Here is a 20,827-nt window from a genome sequence, read left to right on the forward strand (position 1 = left end):
TGATGACGTGACACTTTTTTTTCCCAAAGTTTGAAGACCATCGGACCCTCATGTTCGCGTGAGCACATTAACTTATCTGACTGTGCACTCCACACATCTTAACTTTTTTTTTTTTTTTTTTTTTTTTTTTAAATTGAAAATGATTAACATCCAACACAATCGAAAAAGTGATGTTTGATTTGGAACAAAAAAAATGAAGTCTTAAAATAAAAAAAATAAAATAAAAATAAAACTTAGTGTTAAAATTGAAAAAAAAATCTTTTTTCAATTTTGAAATGTTAGCGTGTTATGTTATCAAAATGACACGTCATCGTGCCACGTTTGCAGGCAACCATGTTGACTAGTTGAATGACCATAATTGTAACAAATTGTAAACATAATGTCCAATTTGAGACAAAAAATAACAAAATGTCAATTAAATTTTCATGTAAATTTAATGATTTTTACGAAATTTATCCGTAATAAAATGACTGAATATGATACATAAAATCTTTAATGGTAGATGATATTATTTGAACATGTTATATAATTTATTAATCAAACATATCTGTATCTATATACAAAATATAATTAACCATATACAATTACAAAATTTGATCGAAAGTAATATATCATTTTTCAAATTCCGAAGATATTTCAAGAAATACTTGGGGCTGGGGGGACTCATGTTGTAATTTAGTCTAAAATTTATCAGCAAGGTGACAGGTGGGCGGGCAATCACATCAAAAGCGCGCGCGTCTCTCCGAGCCATCGCAACTTCTTTTTCCCGCCCAAACCCCTAAAACCCTTACATTTCTTCCAAACCCTAACCTCAAAATTTGTGTTGTAGCGATTCTCTACATCCTCATAAGCCCTAGCTTAGTTCTTCCAATTTGATATCGTTTTTTTTACTCACGAAAAATCGACATGGATGGGGATTTGCAAGAACACAACAAGCTTCCCGAGCTGAAATTAGGTAAAAACATTATATCTCAGTCTCTATATACTCATTCGATTCAAATGATATAGAACGTAAAATATGGTATGAGAAGTAATGGTTGTTTACCTTAAGAACCGGATTGACGTTTTGTTGTCTTCTGCGTATTTGGCTTTTTGTAGATGCTAAACAAGCTCAAGGGTTTCTCACGTTCTTCAAGAAATTACCTAATGTACGTGTTTCTAACTCCTATTATCTTATTTTTCTTAGAAGCTGTATAATACAGTTGATGTAATCTCGTCTAAAACCTAATTTTATTGTGCAGGACGAGAAGGCCGTTCGCATTTTTGATCGACGGGTCAGTCCTCTCTCTCATCCTCAAACCCTGTTCTAGAGTTTATTGAGGTGAAGGAAGGAGAAGAGAAAGAAAGGGAAGGAAAAGGAATAGAGTGAATCCTCCATTTCCTTTCCTTCTCATTCATCTCACCTTTTGGGGGATATATTAAGGGAAAAACTGCTCCACTTTCCTTCTATTTCCTTTTGTTCTCTCCTTAAATGAAACTCGATATCACACTTCATTGTCTTTCCTTTCCTTACTTAAAAAAACATAATTTTCATCATATTTTATCTCTACTTATCATCTACTTCCTCCTCACCCCATTCATTTGGTATTGTGGGTTTGATGAAGATGATGATTTTTCATATCTATAATCTACTTACGCACAAATGGGAAAAAGTTTATATTCGTTGGCCTCATTGGGTAACACTTATGTTTTCGTTTTTCTGTTCAAGTTCATTTCTAATGTAAATAAAGTTAAATCTTTACAGGATTATTTCACAGCACATGGTGAAAATGCTTCATTCATTGCAAAAACATATTACCATACAACAACAGCTCTAAGACAAATTGGCAATGGATCCGATGCAGTGTCTAGTGTATCTGTAAGCAAAAACATGTTTGAAACAATCGTCCGTGACCTTCTTCTAGAAAGAACAGATCATAGTCTTGAACTATACGAAGGCAGTGGCTCAAACTGGAGATTAACAAAAAGAGGGACACCTGGCAATCTCGGCAGCTTTGAAGACATTCTTTTCGCAAACAATGATATGCAAGATTCTCCTGTGATTGTTGCTTTACTTCCAAACTTTCGTGAAAATGGCTGCACTGTTGGTTTGGGTTATGTTGATCTTTCCAAAAGGGTACTTGGAATAACCGAATTTCTTGATGATTCCCACTTCACAAATGTTGAATCTTGTCTAGTTTCTCTTGGTTGTAAGGAATGTCTTTTACCTACCGAAATCACCAAGTCAAATGACTGTAAACCCTTGTATGATGTCATGTCAAAATGTGGTGTGATGATCACTGAAAGAAAGAAAGCTGAGTTCAAATCAAGAGATGTGGGACAGGATCTTGGTAGACTAGTCAAAGGTTCTAATGAACCAGTTCGTGATCTTGTTTCCTCTTTTGAATTTGCACCTATGGCTTTAGGCGTGTTGCTATCGTACACCGAGTTACTCTCTGATGAAAACAACTATGGAAACTATCAAATAACTCAATACAATCTTAGCAACTACATGAGATTAGATTCTGCAGCTATGAGGGCATTGAATGTAATGGAAAGTAAGACAGATGCCAACAAGAATTTTAGTCTTTTTGGTCTTATGAACAGAACATGTACAGCTGGCTTAGGTAGAAGGTTACTTCATTTATGGCTAAAACAACCTTTGTTAGATGTCACAGAGATTAATAAAAGACTAGATTTGGTTCAAGCTTTTGTGGAGGATACTGGTTTTCGTCAGGTTTTAAGGCAACATCTGAAAAGAATAGCTGATATTGAGCGATTAATCCGGATTATTCAGAAAAGAAGAGCTGGTTTGTTGCATGTTGTCAAGCTTTATCAGGTGATTAGTTTTTTGGATTTTACTTTTCTTTTTATAAATTCTCTAGCTATTATAATTTTTTTAACAAGTATATGTTTAACTGTTCTTTATTATGCAGTCAAGCATCAGAGTTCCATACATCAAAAGTGCAATGGAAGGGTACAATGGTGAATTTGCATCACTGATAGAGGAAAGATACATGGATCGCCTTAATTTTTGGACTAATGATGAACACCTAAGCAAGTTCATTGGTCTTGTGGAAGTTTCAGTTGATCTTGATCAACTTGAAAATGGAGAATACATGATTTCACCTGGTTATGACTCTCAATTATCAGCCCTAAAAGACGAACAAGAATCACTAGAACAACAAATACACAATTTGCATAGAAAAACAGCTGATGATCTTGATCTGGCTCTTGACAAGGGTTTAAAGCTGGATAAAGGCACACAATTTGGTCATGTTTTTAGAATCACAAAAAAGGAAGAACCAAAAGTGAGAAAGAAGCTTGCTTCCCAATTTGTTGTTCTTGAAACCCGAAAAGATGGTGTAAAATTTACAAATACTAAATTAAAAAAATTAGGAGATGAATACCAAAAGATTCTTGAAGAATATAAAAGCTGTCAGAAGGAACTGGTAACCCGTGTTGTTGAAACAGCAGCTACTTTCTCTGAGGTATCTACACTTTACTGTATCATCTTCCTTCTATAATGGGCAAAATGGTCATTAACTAATCTTCTATACAGGTGTTTGAGGGTTTGGCTATGTTGCTTGCTGAGCTGGATGTCTTGCTTAGTTTTGCTGACCTGGCAGCTAGCAGCCCCACCCCTTATACCAGACCCGAAATCACACCTTCGGTAACAATTTTACACTTCCCTCTTTTCTTTTCTCTTTATGTGGTAAAGTTTTTTAAAGATATGTCTTAATTACGATTTTGCCATTGACAGGATACAGGCGATATTATATTAGAAAACAGCAGACACCCTTGTGTAGAAGCTCAAGATTGGGTGAATTTTATTCCAAATGACTGCAAACTTGTAAGATCTCTTGCGATTTAGAGAGACCATATTTGTGGTTTAAAAAAAAAAGTTGGACTGATTTATTATTTAATTTATCTATTTGTAAAATACTAGGTGAGAGGAGAGAGTTGGTTTCAGATTATAACGGGACCCAACATGGGTGGAAAATCCACATTTATACGTCAGGTGTGCATTGATTGAATTTAGTTTTTATTATTTGGTTGGATATATATATATATATATATATATATATATATATATATATATATATATATATATATATTTTAATGTTTTTTTGTAATTGTTTTTACAAGGTTGGTGTGAACATTCTTATGGCACAAGTGGGTTGTTTTGTTCCCTGTGATAAAGCTTCCATTTCCATCCGTGATTGTATTTTTGCTCGTGTTGGTGCTGGTGACTGTCAGGTAAATTACCTTTTTTACAAAATTTAATTTGATAGAAGTTGAGAGGAAAAGAGAATTAAAGCAAATAGGTACAACATCTTAATACATCAACTTAAAATTTTGGCTTAACCCATTAAGTCATTATGTCAGGATTAAATAAAAAAGAAACAAACATATATAGTTGTCTTGTCCCGATTAAGTTTTTGTTTATTCTGTGCTACACACACAGTTACGTGGAGTTTCTACCTTTATGCAAGAAATGCTGGAAACAGCTTCAATTTTGAAAGGTGCAACTCACAAATCGCTAATTATTATTGATGAATTGGGTCGTGGAACTTCAACTTATGATGGATTTGGTTAGTTTCCTGGTTTTTTTTTTAGAGTTGTATGCATAAATGTATAAAGGATTGATTTATTATATATTATATATATATATATATATATATATATATATATATATATATATATATATATATATATATATATATATATAATAATAATTTCAGGTTTAGCTTGGGCTATTTGTGAGCACTTGGTTGAAGTGATAAAAGCACCTACTCTATTTGCTACTCACTTTCATGAGTTGACCGCATTAGCTCATGAAAATTCTGGTCAAACTTCTGGCATAGCAAATTACCATGTTAGTGCACACATCGACTCATTGAGCCGAAAACTAACAATGCTTTACAAGGTTAGCTTATACTTTAAACATTTTTCATTTTTGTATAAAAAAACATACATTTTTCAAAATTAAATCTTTAACATTATCTGCCTTATTCAGGTTGAGCCAGGAGCTTGTGATCAAAGTTTTGGTATCCATGTGGCAGAGTTTGCAAATTTTCCTCAAAGTGTCGTATCTCTTGCTAGAGAAAAAGCTGCTGAGCTGGAGGATTTTTCGCCCCTTTCTATCCTATCAGATGAACCTCAACATATGGTAATTACAGTTTTAGTCCTCTGAGTATAGCTGATTTGTGCAACATTGGTCCTTATTCAAGGTTCTTGACTTCCTGTGTCAAAAAACCTCAAATAAGGACCAAAATTGCAAGACAACTTTTTTGGGACCAAAATGGAATTTACTCTATTTATCATTTAGGCTCCCTTTTCTTACCTAATAGACTTAATTGGGACAAAAGTTAATCTGGTAAGCTATAAGAGTGTTTTCTTTGACTTAACATAGAAGTTTGGTAAAAGAGGTTTTAACTTTTTACAAATTTGCCCTTCATTATTTAATTTTTTTTTTTGTGTAGGTTGGATGTAAGCGTAAGAAACTATCAGAAGAAGATGACGTGGCGATAGGCATTCCACGGGCCCGCAAGTTTTTGAAGGAATTCTCGGAATTGCCCCTTGACAAAATGGAGTTAAAGGAGGCTTTGCAAGAAGTGAAAAGGTTAAAGAATGAGATGCTGAATGATACAGGCGACTGTAAATGGCTCAAACAATTCCTTTAGTTATGCTTATGCCTACCTTCATTCCTCTTCATTTTGGTAATTACCACTTTTGCCCTCGATATCCGGTGTTCTTCTATGGATACCTTACAATTGCATTATTGGGATATGTTATGTTGGTCAAATTCGTTTTGTTTGGGGGTGGTTTGGAGTAATTTTGATAAGAGGAGGGGTGTCTTTGTTAGTTAATAGTTTCAGATGGACTAATTATGTGGTTTTCAACAAGTATATATAATTAGTTGAAGCAATCGTACGTTTCTATGGAGCATCCACAATAGTTGGAAACTTTTTCTTGCTATATTATTTGAAAAACTATATTATTATATTATAATAATATAGTTATTCGAATACAAAATTTTAGGAGGTTGTATGTATTAAAAACATATTGTTTTTATATCTTTCAATTTATGTGACATTTCTTTATTCAACCAAATTTTTTCTTATAGTCGTTTACATATTAATCGATTTGTATTTTTTTTTTTGGTAAAACATAACCTAGTGATTCTGTTACTTCTCAACTTAAATCTTTCGGTGAATTAATAAGTTGGTTTGTGTGGAGTTTGCTCTTGTTATTAAATAAATAAATAATAATAATAGTAATAATTTAAGTTCACAGTTACTTGTATAACATTTTGGAAAACTTATTTGGTTCAAGTCTTGTTATGAATGGTTGGAAAGACGCAATATTAAACCTGATGTTAATAAACAAATAAGGTTGTTAGAAATAATCTACTCATTCGAAAAGATAGTGTCTTAAGGTTATGAAATATAATCTTATACTTCTATACTAATTTTATTTTGTTTATACGTATATCTTATTCGGTTAATGCATGTACTATCTATAGAAGTACACTCATTGCACTTTAGCTGTCACTTGCTCAAGTACTCATTGTGTCCATCTTAAAGATGAAATGAAACAAACATGTTAAATGCAAAATAGTAAGAATTTCATGCTCTAATAGACACAAATAATAGAGGTGGGTATAAATAATGTTATAACTTTATTCAAAACCCTCTCTTTCCGAAACTTTGTATTTCGAAATTCTGTATTTAAAACCTTGTATTTAAAAACCATTATACATAGCTTTTTGTTTGAAATATATTTTTGTTATAAGAGTTGCTTCACAACCATGTAGAATTTCAAGAGAGGTTAAATTTTGAAATTTATGGTTAATTTTGCTAGTTATCAAAAATATCAAATGCATAAATATAATGTTTATGATTATCTTTAATAAATTTATGTTTTTGTCTAATAAATAAATTAAGGATAATCACCAAAATGACACAATGATCATTTTTTTATAGATAGATGTAACAAAATAGATGTAGCAAAAGCCAGATCAATGTTCATGTATGCAAACAACAAATTTCTAATTTAATAATTTTGATACCCCTACTTAATGTTATAAGATTTTCTCAAACCAAAACCAACTTTGAAATTTTGTATAACTTCAAAACTTGAAAAAAAAATATGTAGACCGTTTTTTATTCGAATGTCGACACAATGGACATAAGTTCTTATCATATCTATATAATGTTTTTTTGAAGTATACAAAAAATACATTTTCAAGTTCTAAACTCATGAACAATGAAAAATGTGTTCGACACTCCAAGGAAAGAGTCCTAAAAAACATGTATCCATACTTATTGTAGAAATCGATTGCGTACTTTTATTCTCAAAAGAAATTACTCGAACATTTATTCTCAAAATAATTTGACACACCGACACTTATTGCAGAATCGGAGATCAAGTCCAATGATCAAGCCATCGACTGCAATATAATCATAATACAGAAATGGTCAAAATATAAGATAAAATTAGGGTACATATTATATTATATAATAAATAACAAAATTATAGAAACTAAAACAACATTACAGAAATTATAGCGAAAATATGCAACTAATAAACCCACTTAAATAACTTTCAATTTAAAAGTCAGTGATGATAATTTTGAATTCATGAGTCAATGGATGATATATTTATTAATTATTACCATAATAAAAAACTACAAAAAAAAAACAAGGGGCGTTACGTAGCGTTGGCGTGAAGGCAGCTCCGGTTTTGTGCTAATAAAATTATAATTATTTTAAGATAATTCAGAGAAAGAAATAATGCCAAAACTTTGTTTCTAGTGAAGATATACTTTGTTTTTTTGATTTCAATTTCCAAATTTCGATCATTCAAGCCAATAATAAACATTGCAGAAGAATCTTTATTAATGGCACCCACTCGATAAAGAAGTTTCTATTTTCCTTCGGTTGAACCCTAACGAGTAATCAATCACTCTTCAATTTGGGAATTTTCTAGGGCTACGGTGTTGGATTTCACTCGTCCTGTGCGCAAGCTCTATATTTAGGGTTTCGTATGATTGTAAGGAAAGATATGAGCTGGCGAAGAGTAGCAAACTCCTTACAGGCTTTTTCTGCTCATACTGCACTCTTTTGCTTCACGCTTTTGCTTGTTCTTAAACTCGATCATCTTGTTTCCTACTCCTGGTGGTCAGTTTCGATTTCCTTTTGCTTTATGTTTTTGTGCATGGATTTTATTTTGTTTGATGTTATGATGTTTGAATTATTGGAAATGTTATTGGGGTTTTTGTATACTTATGTTTGCTTCGAGATTTGGCTCCTTTTTCGAGATTAACCTCTCTAAACATGTTTACCCAAAGTTCGTATCCGAGTTTAGATTGAAAGATAGGGTTTTGGTTCTTAAAACCGAAGGTTTTTCAATACTGTATGCATGAATTGCAGAATCAAAGCATAATGGATGATTTATTGTTGTATGCAGGGTCATTTTCTTCCCGCTTTTTCTATTTCATGCTGTCGTTGCCAGAGGAAGATTCTCATTACCTGCACCATCAGTTCCCCATGGCCGTGATGTATGATCTCCTTCTTTTTCTTCTTTTCCATCATCATTTTTCTTTCACTACAATAAGCAAGACTATAACGTATGAACAACCTGTATAAACCTTATGAACTGTGTCATTTCCAAATCTTACATTATGCATCAGGGAATACTTTTCCTTTCTCTTTTGTGCAGTGGGCACCATGCCATGCAGTTGTTGCCACACCTTTGCTTATTGCATTTGAACTGCTTCTTTGCATCTATCTTGAAAATATCCATGGTATGACAAATTGACAACAACATATTAACTGTTAACATAATAATCTCATGTATATTGTGTTCACTCAAAGTTCTGATTCCACACTAATTTTGTTTTGTGCAGTTACTAAGCCTCCACCTGTAAGCCTACAGATTGTCTTCCTTCCTCTATTGGCATTTGAAGTAACCATTCTTGTTGACAATTTCAGGTGATTTTTTTTTTTTTTTTTTTTGAAAACTTTCTCTTCTCTTTACAGCTGGATTCTGCTAATTTGCAATGTATATAACTGATAATCTATCTATGATATACAGAATGTGCAAGGCCTTATTACCTGGAGATGATGAAAGTGTGAGCGATGATGCAATATGGGAGACACTTCCTGTAAGTTCATTTGATAAAGAATGCATATTCATATCATCATATGTATATATATACCTTCACTTTTGTTCTCATATTTAATCAAAAGACACCATTGTCCTTAAGAAAGTTATATTTTTTCTTTTTTTAGCATTTCTGGGTTGCTATATCCATGGTTTTCTTCATTGCTGCCACTGTATTCACCCTCCTGAAGTTATGTGGTAATATTTTTTGTTCTAATCTAAAAATATAGGAATCCATTTATGAATCAAAGTTGGTTTTTTAATTACTTGTATTCATTTAACAGGTTTTGTAGATGCATTAGGCTGGTGGGACCTGCTCATAAATTTCGGGTATGACAGATTTTTTCCATCTTTATTTTAAAGGATATTCTAAGTTTTTGCAATTTGTTGTTATATTTCAGAATTGCAGAATGCTTTTCGTTTCTTGTTTGTACAAAATGGTCAAATCCAGTGATTCATAGAAACATGCATGCATCTGAAGCCAGCTCATCATCGAATGCTATTAGATATCTTGATTGGAACAGTGGGTTAGTGGTTTCTTCAGAGGATACCTCTGAAGACAGCATGTGTAGTCTACAAGATGTTGGTGGACACATCATGAAAATTCCCATAATTGCTTTCCAAATCCTCCTTTGTATGCATTTGGAGGTAGTTATTCTTTAAAAGTTTTCCCCTCTTCAACCCATTTGTAACTAACACACACAATGTTTCAGGGAAAACCTGCTGCTGCTAGATCTTTGTCTCTTCCTGTGATCTTCTCTCCTCTATTTTTATTACAAGGAGTAGGAGTCCTACTTTCTGGATCAAGGTTAGGGGAGAAAATCGTCATTTTACTACGCCAAGGAAGTGGGACCGGAACATATTTTACATATTCCGCCCGTGCCCGTGACTGCTTTGGCTTTTTGCACCGTGGGTCCAGGTATACATACAATCTGATGATTGGTTTAGATTTTCTCACCTTTCAATTTTACGGATTTACCCCTTGGTGACTTTTTCGTGTAGGCTGCTTGGTTGGTGGTCTATAGATGAAGGAAGCCGAGAAGAACAGGCACGGCTTTACCATGATGGAGCTTCAGGGTAAGATCGTAATTACACACAAAAAAAAAAAAAATCAGAATTCCATTCCAATGAACAAAAAGTTGTTTGTATTTGTGCAGTTACAACACTTTTTGTGGTTATCCACCTGAAATAGTTAAAAAAATGCCAAAGAAGGATCTTGCTGAGGAGGTAAGGATATCATATCCATATTTTCAGTTTTGGTACTAAATTTTTTTTTTCTAACAACTTTGGTCCTTATTTGAAGTTTTTATAACGTTTTTGTTGCAATAAACAGCAGCTATATCCAGGGACCAAAAACAAAAACGATATAAGAACTTCAAATAAGGACCAAAGCTGTTTGAAAAACGTTTTGGGACCAAAAATTGTTTTAAAAACCACCCAGGGACCATAAATGTAATTTACTATTAAAAATAATAAATCTAACAAGTGTAATTTTTTTTTTCTTCTTCCAGGTTTGGAGACTTCAAGCAGCTCTGGGTGAGCAAACAGAAATCACAAAATTTAGCCAACAGGAATATGAAAGACTTCAAAATGTAAAATTCTAAATTCTTATAAATTACTATTCTGTTTATTAATCTGATTAAATAAATGGATTATTATTATTATTATTATCAGGAAAAAGTGCTATGTCGTGTTTGCTTTGAAGGCGAAATAAGCACGGTACTCCTCCCCTGTAGGCATCGCATCCTTTGCAGGTACAAAAAGTTTCAGTTTTTGTCTCATTATCAAATCACACCAAACACAGTACAGTCTGTTCTGTCATGTCCTGTCCTGTCTGATTAAATTTGATTATTATTATTATTATTTTTGCAGTACGTGTTGTGAAAAGTGCAAGAAATGTCCGATATGTCGTGTGAGTATTGAGGAGAGGCTACCTGTATATGATGTATAGTTTTTTTATTTTAAGTCAATGCTCGGAGTTGACTGGACCCATGAAGCCGTGCAGTAATTAGTCACATCACGGAATGGATTGTCTGGTTGGAGCTTCAGCTTTGCATTTTACAGACAATACAAAAACAAAAATTGTGCTTTCTTCATATAATAACTTATCATATACTTTTTGGTTTGTTTTTTTTTTTTTGGTGGGTAGAATGTAAATATGTGAAGAGGGTATTTACATCTAACAGCTCAATTTCAGAAGTCTGTCAAAGGTGTATGTGGGTTGCAACTTAATTTAGTGTTTCTGCTCAATTTCATCTTCGTTTGCCCTTAGTGAAAATCTCATTTACGTAATCAAATTGTGAATTGTAATTTTTTTTTTGACCAATTTCTTACTATAATATAAATAAGTTGATTATGTTTAGATTAAAAAATATACATTAAAACTTGTATGCAAGTCGATGTACATATATATAAGAAAGCTAGTGGTGATGTCTGATGTGATTCGGTGGTCTTATATTTTCCAACAATGCTCTCTTATAAAGGGACCATGTTATTTTGCTATTATATTGAGTCCATTTCTTTTAAATATGGACAATTTCTATAATGTTGCCATTATACACATATAATTTCTCTATGTTTTTACACAAGGAACCATTAAATAGGGACAAAAACTATAACTAATACAAATTATAAAATACAGGAACCAAAACTGCAATTGTTGAAATTAAAAATTGTAGGTATTAAAAATATGATTAATACAAACTAAAAACTATAGGGACCGAAGGTAAATATCTTACTTTAAAAAATAAACACTATAGAGACTAAAAATGTAGTTAGTATTAATCAAAAAGTATAAAGAATAAAATTGCAATTACCTTATTTAGGTATATATGAAAATTGTTGCAAAGGTTTTATTTAGGCCACAATGGCTATGAAAGGGTTGCCTTTTGCAAATCTAAGTAAAAGAATCGTCGCGAGGGGTACAAAATGCGCTTGAGGCTATATATCAATATGCACTTAATCTATAAAGGAAAATGAATAAAAGAAATTAATAAATAACACTGTCATCTCCATGATCAATCCACCAAAAGAAACTATTGACAACGACCAAGTGTTACCACATTATTGCTGTTATTTTTTTTTAACCAAATATACTTTTTTTTTAAGCAGCAAGAGGAAATATATTAAAATAACAACACTTAGCAAAAAGCTAAGGTGCAAAGTGCAAAATATACATAGGTCCAAATGAAATTACATATTAGAAATAAAGTGAAAGAACGGAGAAATACTCCAATCCTCCCAACTTCCACACCCAAGCTTACTTCTATGTTTGCAGGAGATGGATATAACATTATCCGTCACCTTTGTATGGGGGATTCTCAATTATTTCCATATGTTCTACTATAAACAATACATAATGGAGTTCAAGATTGTTCTTTCCCTTGGACAATTCCCCTAGGACGCTGTAAATTCAATGAACTCCTTAAAATTAGAAAAATGTTGCGTGTTGATCCCACACCATTTGAAGATCCATTCACGAACTCCTTTTACAAAGTCGCATTTTACTAGTAGATGGTCGGCCGTTTCGGATTCATTGTTGTAGATCTGACACAGTTGATTGGGACTGCTATGCCTCTATCAACTAGTGATGTGGCCATAGGAATTCTAGACAATAAAACCCATTTTGTCCCAAAAGATTACTAGACCACGGTAGTGGTTGATTTTCGCATCTATGCATCTCCTCATAGTGTTGACAGTATAGCACCCATCTAGGTTTAACATAAACTTAAAACCAAAAGCAGATTGTGGAGGAATGTCCATTAAACCAATACTTGAGTATTATTGCCATAACTCATTTAGAGTTATTGCATCATTTGGATCCTGATTCCAATTCCATGTGAAACCGTTGGCCGATATCCAATCCTCAAGCCTGCAACATTTAACATTCTCCCTATGGTATAGAGCTAGGAATCGGTCTTGAAAAGGAGAGTTTCCACCAGATTATTCCAAAACAGAATATTCGAGCCGCGTCCGGGAATCAGCCTGAATAACGTGTTTCGATGTGACGAATCGCCTTGTGTATGTTGCACTACACGCTAGTTGATGTTTTCCTTGCAATGTATGTAGCAAGTTTCTTTTTTATAGGGATGAGCAAAGGAATTGACCCGAACCGAACCACGTCCCAGGAACCGAAGTCGGCCAAAATTAAGAACCGAACCGGACCGCTGGTTCTATCAGTTCCCGGTTCTTACCGTGTCTTAAATGTTGGAATCGGATAGCAACAAACGGTTCCGGTTTTTTCCAGTTCCCAGTTTCAAAAATACACAAAAATATCGTCTCGGTCATGGCCCGAACGGTTCTATCCGGTTCCGGTACCGGTTCCAGCCGATTCCCCCAGTCCAAATGTTCATCCCTACTTTTTTAGGTTATGGATGATAATGATTATCCTCCTCCACAACTGTTCTCTCGCTTTTTGTAACCTCCGCCACCATTTGGTGAACAGAGCTATGTTCTGGGCTTTTAGAGAGCCAACTCTGAGGCCTCCATCCTTTTTTTTTTTTTCTACAACTACCTTGGACTAGTTTACCTAATGTATCTTGTTTTTTTTCATGAATCCCACCCCATAAAAATCTACGCCTTATTTTTTTCAAGGAGATCGATAATGCCCTATGGTACATTGAACAAAGACATATAATAGGTTGGAAGGCTATTTAAAACCGATTTTATTAGGGTGACGTGCCCGCCAAATGAAGGAGCTTTGATCTTCCAAGTTGATAATTTAGACTTAAACTTATCAACAATAGGCTGCAAAATTTTCTTTAATGACATATTTGCGCCATCTAGGATCTCCAGATAAGTAAATGGGAAAGCCCCTTCTAAACATCTCAAGACTCTTGCTATTCGAAAACAATATCAGGATTTGAGGAAATTTACTTTGAGACCAGATGAAATATGAAAACATTTAAGTATACTAAACTATAAATTTCATTTTATTATTTTTTACAAATAAGAAATAAATACACATCAAAATTTATGATTTTTTCTTTTTATGAATATAGACAAATAAATTGATATATCTATTTATAAAAATGGTTTTTAAGAAAAACAAAATTATGCATATCTTAAATATCCATAAACTTTTAAAATACATCTTGCTCCAATTATTTTTAATATTTTGACATTTTATAATTACTATAAAAACTTATTGTTATCAATTAATTGACTATTATGCAACTCTTATAAAATCTATATTAAAAAATCATCTATATCCTTCATAACATTTCAAAATATCATATTTACCTAAATTGTTATTTTGATTAGTTTTAGTAAGTTTTAAGTCATAGAAAAATTAATTAAAAACGAAAATACTGATTCAGATTTACGTTTATAATTCTTTTGATCAAAAAACTGATTTTGTAATAAATAATGTTTTTTTTATTGCAAAAACGATAAATCAACTATAATAAATGAAAATTCATGTTGTCATGTGTCAATCTCTCATGAATTTTGATACTTATCATTTTATTATATTTTTGAAATAAATAATATCCAAATATCAATTTCTAGATTTTTTCAAATTTTAAATTAAAAAGCCACATAATACTTCTATATTTATATATGTAAAGTATTAGTTGTAATAAATATCATAGTAATTATAACTAATAGGTTTATTCATTCCTTAGTTTAAAATCTTATTTAAAAAAATACTTAATGTTACATTTTAATATTTAATCTTTTGTTTAATCAATCTGTGTAATACACGAGTTTCACACCTAATCACTAATATGATGTTTTTGTCTAAAACTAAAAAAAATGATACTCGATTATTAAGAATTTTAACATAATTATAAGCAACTTGTGTAAATTATAAGCTATAGAATTTTGGATCAAAGATTACAATCTAATTAATCATTGTAACTTCTTGGCAATTATTCCAGCAAATCCAATTGATACTTCAATCAAAACCCCAACCAGGGTTGTTAATCGGGTTAACCCGATCAGGTTTCGGGTTAAACGGGTCGGGTTATTCGGATTTTTCTAGAAAAAATATTCACCCGAAACCCGACCCTAGTAAGGTATGGGTTAGTTGGGTTCGGGTTAGTAGGGTCGGATCAAGGTTGAAATGTAAGATAAATTTACGTTGTGCCATTTTTATACACAATCCGCATGTATAGGGACTTAAAATGTAAAGTTAGTATACAATTTGAAGTTTCTTCTACCATATTAGTAATATAAATAGGAATTAAATTGGTAAAACTGTTACGACACAACCGTACTGCATTAAGAAGAGAGATAAGTTATACCATTTTATACATCTCTATACATAGTAATTTTTCTATCTGGTTTGTTTAAATAAAACATGTATTAGTTGTAAAATCTCATTGGATCTTGAATTCATATCATTCAATGCAGTAAAAAAAATTGATAATAAATTCTTAATCGGGTTATTCGGGTTGACCCGAAACCCGAACTGTTTTGAAAAAATAAACACTAAACCCGACCCTAATAACAATTTGGATTAGTCGGGTTGACCCGAAACCCGAATTGCTATGAAAAAAATCAACCCTAAACCCGACCCTAATAACAATTCAAGTTAGTCGGGTTAACCCGAATAACCCGGTTAAGATTTTTGATCCTATTAAACCCGACCCTAATTACCTTATTCGGATTCGGGTTTTTTTGACAATCCTAACCCCAACCCAAAAGATTACAAAATAAAGTAAAAATAAATATAAAACATAGTCGGAAACATCATATAACACACAAAAACTCGACTATACTCCAGAAACTAGAGAGCCTAAAATGTTCATATGATGTATGACTACTACAATTTTATAAAAACAGATGCTGCATTTATATCCAAACATCCACTTTGTAACAAGTTTTTTCATTAAAAAAAAGGCAAACATAAGTAATATTCATTGTTATATTTGGTGAAGAATGGGCGCACGACATCACGAAGAAAAACTTCCAATCATTCTCTAAAGTTTCTGTAACCAGAAAACAAAAGACAGTTTTGGTAAGTTTTAAGCTTAATTGTACTTCATAACCTTCAAAAAGGAAACACAAAAATGGATCTTTTTGTGCAACTTAAGTTGCAATCAAGTTTTCTGATCTGGGATTTTGAAAACAAGCGAAAGGGTATATGATAGAGTTATTTTCTTGATAGCCTTGCAAAAAAACTCAAAAAAAAAAGGATATTTTTATGCAATTTTAAGTAGTAATTGTGTTATTTTCTTGAATACCTTGCAAAAAAACACAAAAAGTGGATCTTTTTATGCAAAACTTAATTAGTAATCAAGATTTCTGATCTGGGATTTTGAAAACAAACCAAAGGGAATTATTTGAGTTATTTTCTTGATAAACCTTTGCAAGAAGACAAAAATTAGATCCTTTTGTGCATTTTAAGTAGTAATCAAGATCTCTTATCTGGAAAGCAAGAAGGTAAGATTTGAGTTCTTTTCTACATAAATAAAACACACAAAATGGATCTTTTTTGTGCAATTTAAGTAGTAATCAAGATTTTGATCTGGTATTTTAAAAGCAAGCAAAAGGGTACATAATTATGTTATTATCTTGGATGTCTCCACTCATAAAATCATTAAAAAAAAAAAAAAAAAAAATTACCTAAATGGAGAAATATACTTGTCAACCAATGCCTTGTCTTGATCATTATAAGAGAACCATTTTTCATCAGAAATAATCGCATCTCCACAACAAGAATCTGCAAATTTTGTTATATAAATAAGTAAAATTAAACACACATGTTCGAATTTACCTCATAAAATCTCAAACTAACCTTGAAGCAAGACGCCAATTTTATCAGAATAACCCTTCAATCTCCAAAGTTTGCATCCATTTCTGTCCAAAAGTTCAGGCTCCAATCTAACTATATACGATTCACGAGGCACCTCTTTGTGTGTACAAAATCACAAAACAAATCAACAAAAAGTACAAGTTCTAAAGCACGGGATAACATTACTATATATGGAAAGGTACAAACTTTAAAGTTTAAAGCAAGCAAACATCCTACCAACCTCTCAAATCCAAAGAATTAGCAAGGGTTTGAGCAGTTTCAGCCTTGATCTTTAAAAGAAGATCTTTTTGTTCAGAAATGGAAAGTGGGACACCATTACTTGAAAGTATAGTTTTTGCCACCTCATCTTGTATCTTTTTCTTCATGTTTTTCTCCTATCAAGACCACAAACCATTAACAAAACAAAAATATTATATATAATAAAATAAAAAACAGATTCCCGGTTTTTAGAACGTGAATTACCTTCTCACGATTAGCACTCAACTTCTCTTTTGCTTTCTTCTTCTCCACCACATTTTGTTCTTCAATCCACAATCTCATCTTCCTATAACCAAATAATAAAACCATTCAGACATAACATAACAACAACAACAATATCCAAATCCCATAACAAAACCAATCAGATGTAATCAAGAATAAAGAAATGGGAAATGACTTAACGCAGTGCAAAGGGCTTCATCACATAAAAAGTTCAAAAGCCGAAGCTTTTTTGAAAAGTTTAATTCGTTGTAATCATTAAAACACTCCACAAGACTCTTTTGTGACAGAATCTGGGATTCGGTAATACACTCTTTAAAATCCTCCTCCCATGATTTTCCTGAATATCTGCATAAAATTAGAGAGCATGGTTTAACTTTAATAATGCCATCAACTATCAACTAACTAACTAACTTTACATTTAATTGAAGTAATAAAAAAAAAACGTACTTTATTCCCGAATCTTCCTCTATTAAAGAAAGCAATCTAATATGGAACTGAACAATTAACGCTTCATGTGTTTTATGTGCATCCACGCATGTCAATTCACGAAGTATAATTTCAGGTTGCCCTTTCTTTACCTCAAAAACCTAATATCACAAAGAAGTTATACACATTTTGAGCATAAAAGTTTCCTAATTTGATCCAAGATTACTTAAAGTTTGAAGCTTTTTTATGTAAGAATATTATTTAACATCTACAAAAACAAACATTGGCGTTACGATCTCTTTTCAAACTTGAAATATTACCTAAAACATCAAAGTTCCCGACTTTTGTAATACATATGCATTTGGTAAAAAAAAAAAAGGTAGTTTCTTGATTTTATCAAACTTACCTCTCCAAAAGTTTCACAGAATTCTAATAACTGCAAAGCATGTCCAATGTCTCCTGAAGGCATGTCAATGCCTGCTAGATTGGTTAACTCAGTGCCTTGTGGTAGTTGAATCTCCACTTTATGATCTTCATTCATGTCCTCAATCGCGTCTTTTTCATCCTAACAACATTTAACAAGGATTATAAGAAGCATTTGAGCTTTTTAAACCACCTTCATGTTCATTTTTAACCTACTGTAACAATTTATAAAGTTTAAACTTACCTCACTTTCGTGATCAACTTCTTCTTTCATCACTTTTGTTTCCAGTTCATCTTTTGGTTCCTATATGTTCATTTCAGCCAATTCACATGAGACTTCCAAAATCTTGTTTCCTTGTGTGTGTTTGGGGGGGGGGGGGGGGGGGGGGGGGGGGGGAGAGAGAGAGAGAGAGAGAGAGAGAAATGTACCTTATTATCAGAAACCTTTTGCCTTTTTCGTGAGCCACCATCAGCTCTTTTCACCACTGTGGAGCCTTTAATGTTTAAAAGATTGGAAACCGATGAATACCCGTTTTTTTTAGCAGTATGAGCAAGCGTCCCAGTTGGAATACGACCACTCTTCTTCCTAAAACAACCCTCATTTTCACTATATTATCGCTCTCATAAAAAGGTTTACAGTTACAGGTATGTAAAAGAGGAACCCTAAATAGCATTATCTTTCAAGAATATCGTAATCCCTTCCCCAAAAGATGTGTTATGGTTTGATGTGTAAGGTTAAAAGGGTACTTGTTGATTGCAAAATTGGAATGAATGTTGTTGCCAAAATAATACAAACAATATGTTATCCGTGGTACTTGTTTGTTTGGAAAAGGTATTGAAAAGTTCATAGGTTATTCAATTTATAAATTTAAAGGTACCAAATCTGGTAAAGTCAAATTTGAAGCTTTTTTTTAGGGGAATTAGATCTTGAAAACGGAGATATGTAGTAATATATCAGATTGACAACAGCACTTACATGCAAAAACTGCAATTACAAATTCCTCTACATCTGGGGCATTTCCAATCAGCCGATGCCGCAGCTTCTTCCGCATTCTCTCCATATCTGATTCAACGGAAAAAAATCAACGAAATCCAAACCCTAAATCCCCTCAATCTCTCAGATCCATAAACGCAAACACGGTAAATAAACTGATCGATCAACAAGTAGGTCAAATTAAACAAAGATCACCTGTTTAGAAGACATGCTTGGCATACATTAAGTGGGCATTGCTTCTTGTTATCGCCCTGGTTGGTGCAGGTCACCGAAAAGTCCATGGTTTTCTGTCGACACTGACCACAAAACACATATTTTAATCTCTAGATTGCCAAGAAAACATGGATCTTTTTGTGGAAAAACAGTCAAACACACACATTGCATGGAGCCATGGAGTGGTACCTGGTGACAAGTTTTGCCATTTTTGGAATCGTAGATTCTGTTACCAACGACGCGAACACCTGGAGATTTTGTGCGTTTGGGAGTTGAAGAAGAAGAAGAAGGATTGAGTTGATTTCTTTTGGGTGTTTGGGGGCGAGTTGACTCATCCTGAATCGACTTCGGCTTCGGCTTCGATTTCCTTTTCGTCTTAGTCTTGGTGGTGGTGGTAGTGTTTAAGTCGATTTGAGTGGTTGTGGATTTAGAGGAAGCGGAAGTACGATTTGCAGCCATGGATGTGACTGATCGAAGCTTTGAACTATCCGACCTCCACTATGACGCCGTGAGATTGTGAGGGACTCTTGTCTGGACTGGAGGCCGAAATTTTCTCTGGTGTATGGGTGACCCCACCATATAAATACACAACATACTCATTAACTTTTATTTTATATCACATATTCTATAAATAACCATGTAAATATAACATATTCAATAGTTTTTTCAACATTTCATTATCTTATAAAAGTAGAAAGTAGAAAATGATGACTAAGTTTTATATTTTGTTTTGACTTTTGCATATATATCTTAAAAATGTTAAATCCTTTTTACAAGTTTAAACTTTTGTTGCATTTATATTTATATGAAAAACCTAAAATATAACTTGACAATGATATTATATCATTACATAAATCAATATAATAACGTTTAACACATGTGAAATCTATAAAAAAGATATTTTGTTTTGTTTTTTTTTTTTTTTGCTAATAAAGTTTTTTTTTTTTTTTTAATATTGAAATGCTTTTACTTCAAAATTACATAGACATAGCGGGTAAACGAGCAACAAGCTGTACCACAACTTCTTTTTGGATGTCAAAACTGATTCTTTAAAAAACAATATTTATAGATTTTAGAGTCACAACATTACAATGCATTACCCGTTGGACTCTATTAAGTAGCTCCACAGCTTCTGGCGCAAGGAAACCGAAAATATCAAATGCAAAGGGTATAAACGTGTGTTGATTTTCCATGCACGCTTTCTCATGTTTTGCCACTTTTCTTTTGAATCGAAACAAAAAGAAAAACAGCGGTTTTCTATCCTAACGTTTAATTTATATTTTCATTATTAACCGTCGAACAAATTATATTTTAAGGATAATCTTAAATTTATATAGTTAATATGATTTTTTTTAACAATAAAGTCTCGATATACTTATAAT

General features: G+C 32.6%; 3 protein-coding genes across 3 annotated transcripts; 2 read left to right on the forward strand and 1 right to left on the reverse strand.

Annotated features, from left to right (window-relative positions):
* Positions 1–696: 696 nt before the first annotated feature.
* Positions 697–5,931, forward strand: MSH2 (MUTS homolog 2). Its single transcript, XM_078956803.1, has 13 exons — positions 697–955; positions 1,099–1,148; positions 1,242–1,274; positions 1,745–2,818; positions 2,916–3,470; positions 3,542–3,652; positions 3,743–3,832; positions 3,929–4,000; positions 4,129–4,239; positions 4,448–4,574; positions 4,725–4,909; positions 5,000–5,152; positions 5,466–5,931. The coding sequence occupies exons 1-13, from the start codon at positions 907–909 to the stop codon at positions 5,664–5,666; spliced, it is 2,811 nt and encodes a 936-aa protein (XP_078812929.1). The 5' UTR covers positions 697–906; the 3' UTR covers positions 5,667–5,931.
* Positions 5,932–7,773: 1,842 nt separating this feature from the next.
* Positions 7,774–11,405, forward strand: LOC144997421 (uncharacterized). The gene is made up of 14 exons (XM_078957325.1): positions 7,774–8,165; positions 8,455–8,545; positions 8,707–8,791; positions 8,894–8,978; positions 9,082–9,151; positions 9,279–9,348; positions 9,435–9,480; positions 9,552–9,798; positions 9,864–10,069; positions 10,153–10,227; positions 10,308–10,377; positions 10,662–10,742; positions 10,825–10,904; positions 11,023–11,405. The coding sequence occupies exons 1-14, from the start codon at positions 8,032–8,034 to the stop codon at positions 11,099–11,101; spliced, it is 1,419 nt and encodes a 472-aa protein (XP_078813451.1). The 5' UTR covers positions 7,774–8,031; the 3' UTR covers positions 11,102–11,405.
* Positions 11,406–15,848: 4,443 nt separating this feature from the next.
* On the reverse strand, positions 15,849–20,009 carry LOC144998244 (uncharacterized). The gene is made up of 13 exons (XM_078958052.1): positions 19,635–20,009; positions 19,428–19,528; positions 19,215–19,301; positions 18,668–18,824; positions 18,483–18,542; positions 18,222–18,380; positions 17,837–17,976; positions 17,570–17,734; positions 17,372–17,453; positions 17,130–17,283; positions 16,892–17,005; positions 16,720–16,816; positions 15,849–16,082 (listed from the first exon to the last, which is right to left on the reverse strand). The coding sequence occupies exons 1-13, from the start codon at positions 19,902–19,904 to the stop codon at positions 16,067–16,069; spliced, it is 1,602 nt and encodes a 533-aa protein (XP_078814178.1). The 5' UTR covers positions 19,905–20,009; the 3' UTR covers positions 15,849–16,066.
* Between the last annotated feature and the right edge of the window lie 818 nt (positions 20,010–20,827).

Source organism: Lactuca saligna, chromosome 5 (genome assembly GCF_052625555.1).
Source record: "Lactuca saligna cultivar CGN05327 chromosome 5, ASM5262555v1, whole genome shotgun sequence".
NCBI classification, from domain to species: Eukaryota; Viridiplantae; Streptophyta; class Magnoliopsida; order Asterales; family Asteraceae; genus Lactuca; species Lactuca saligna.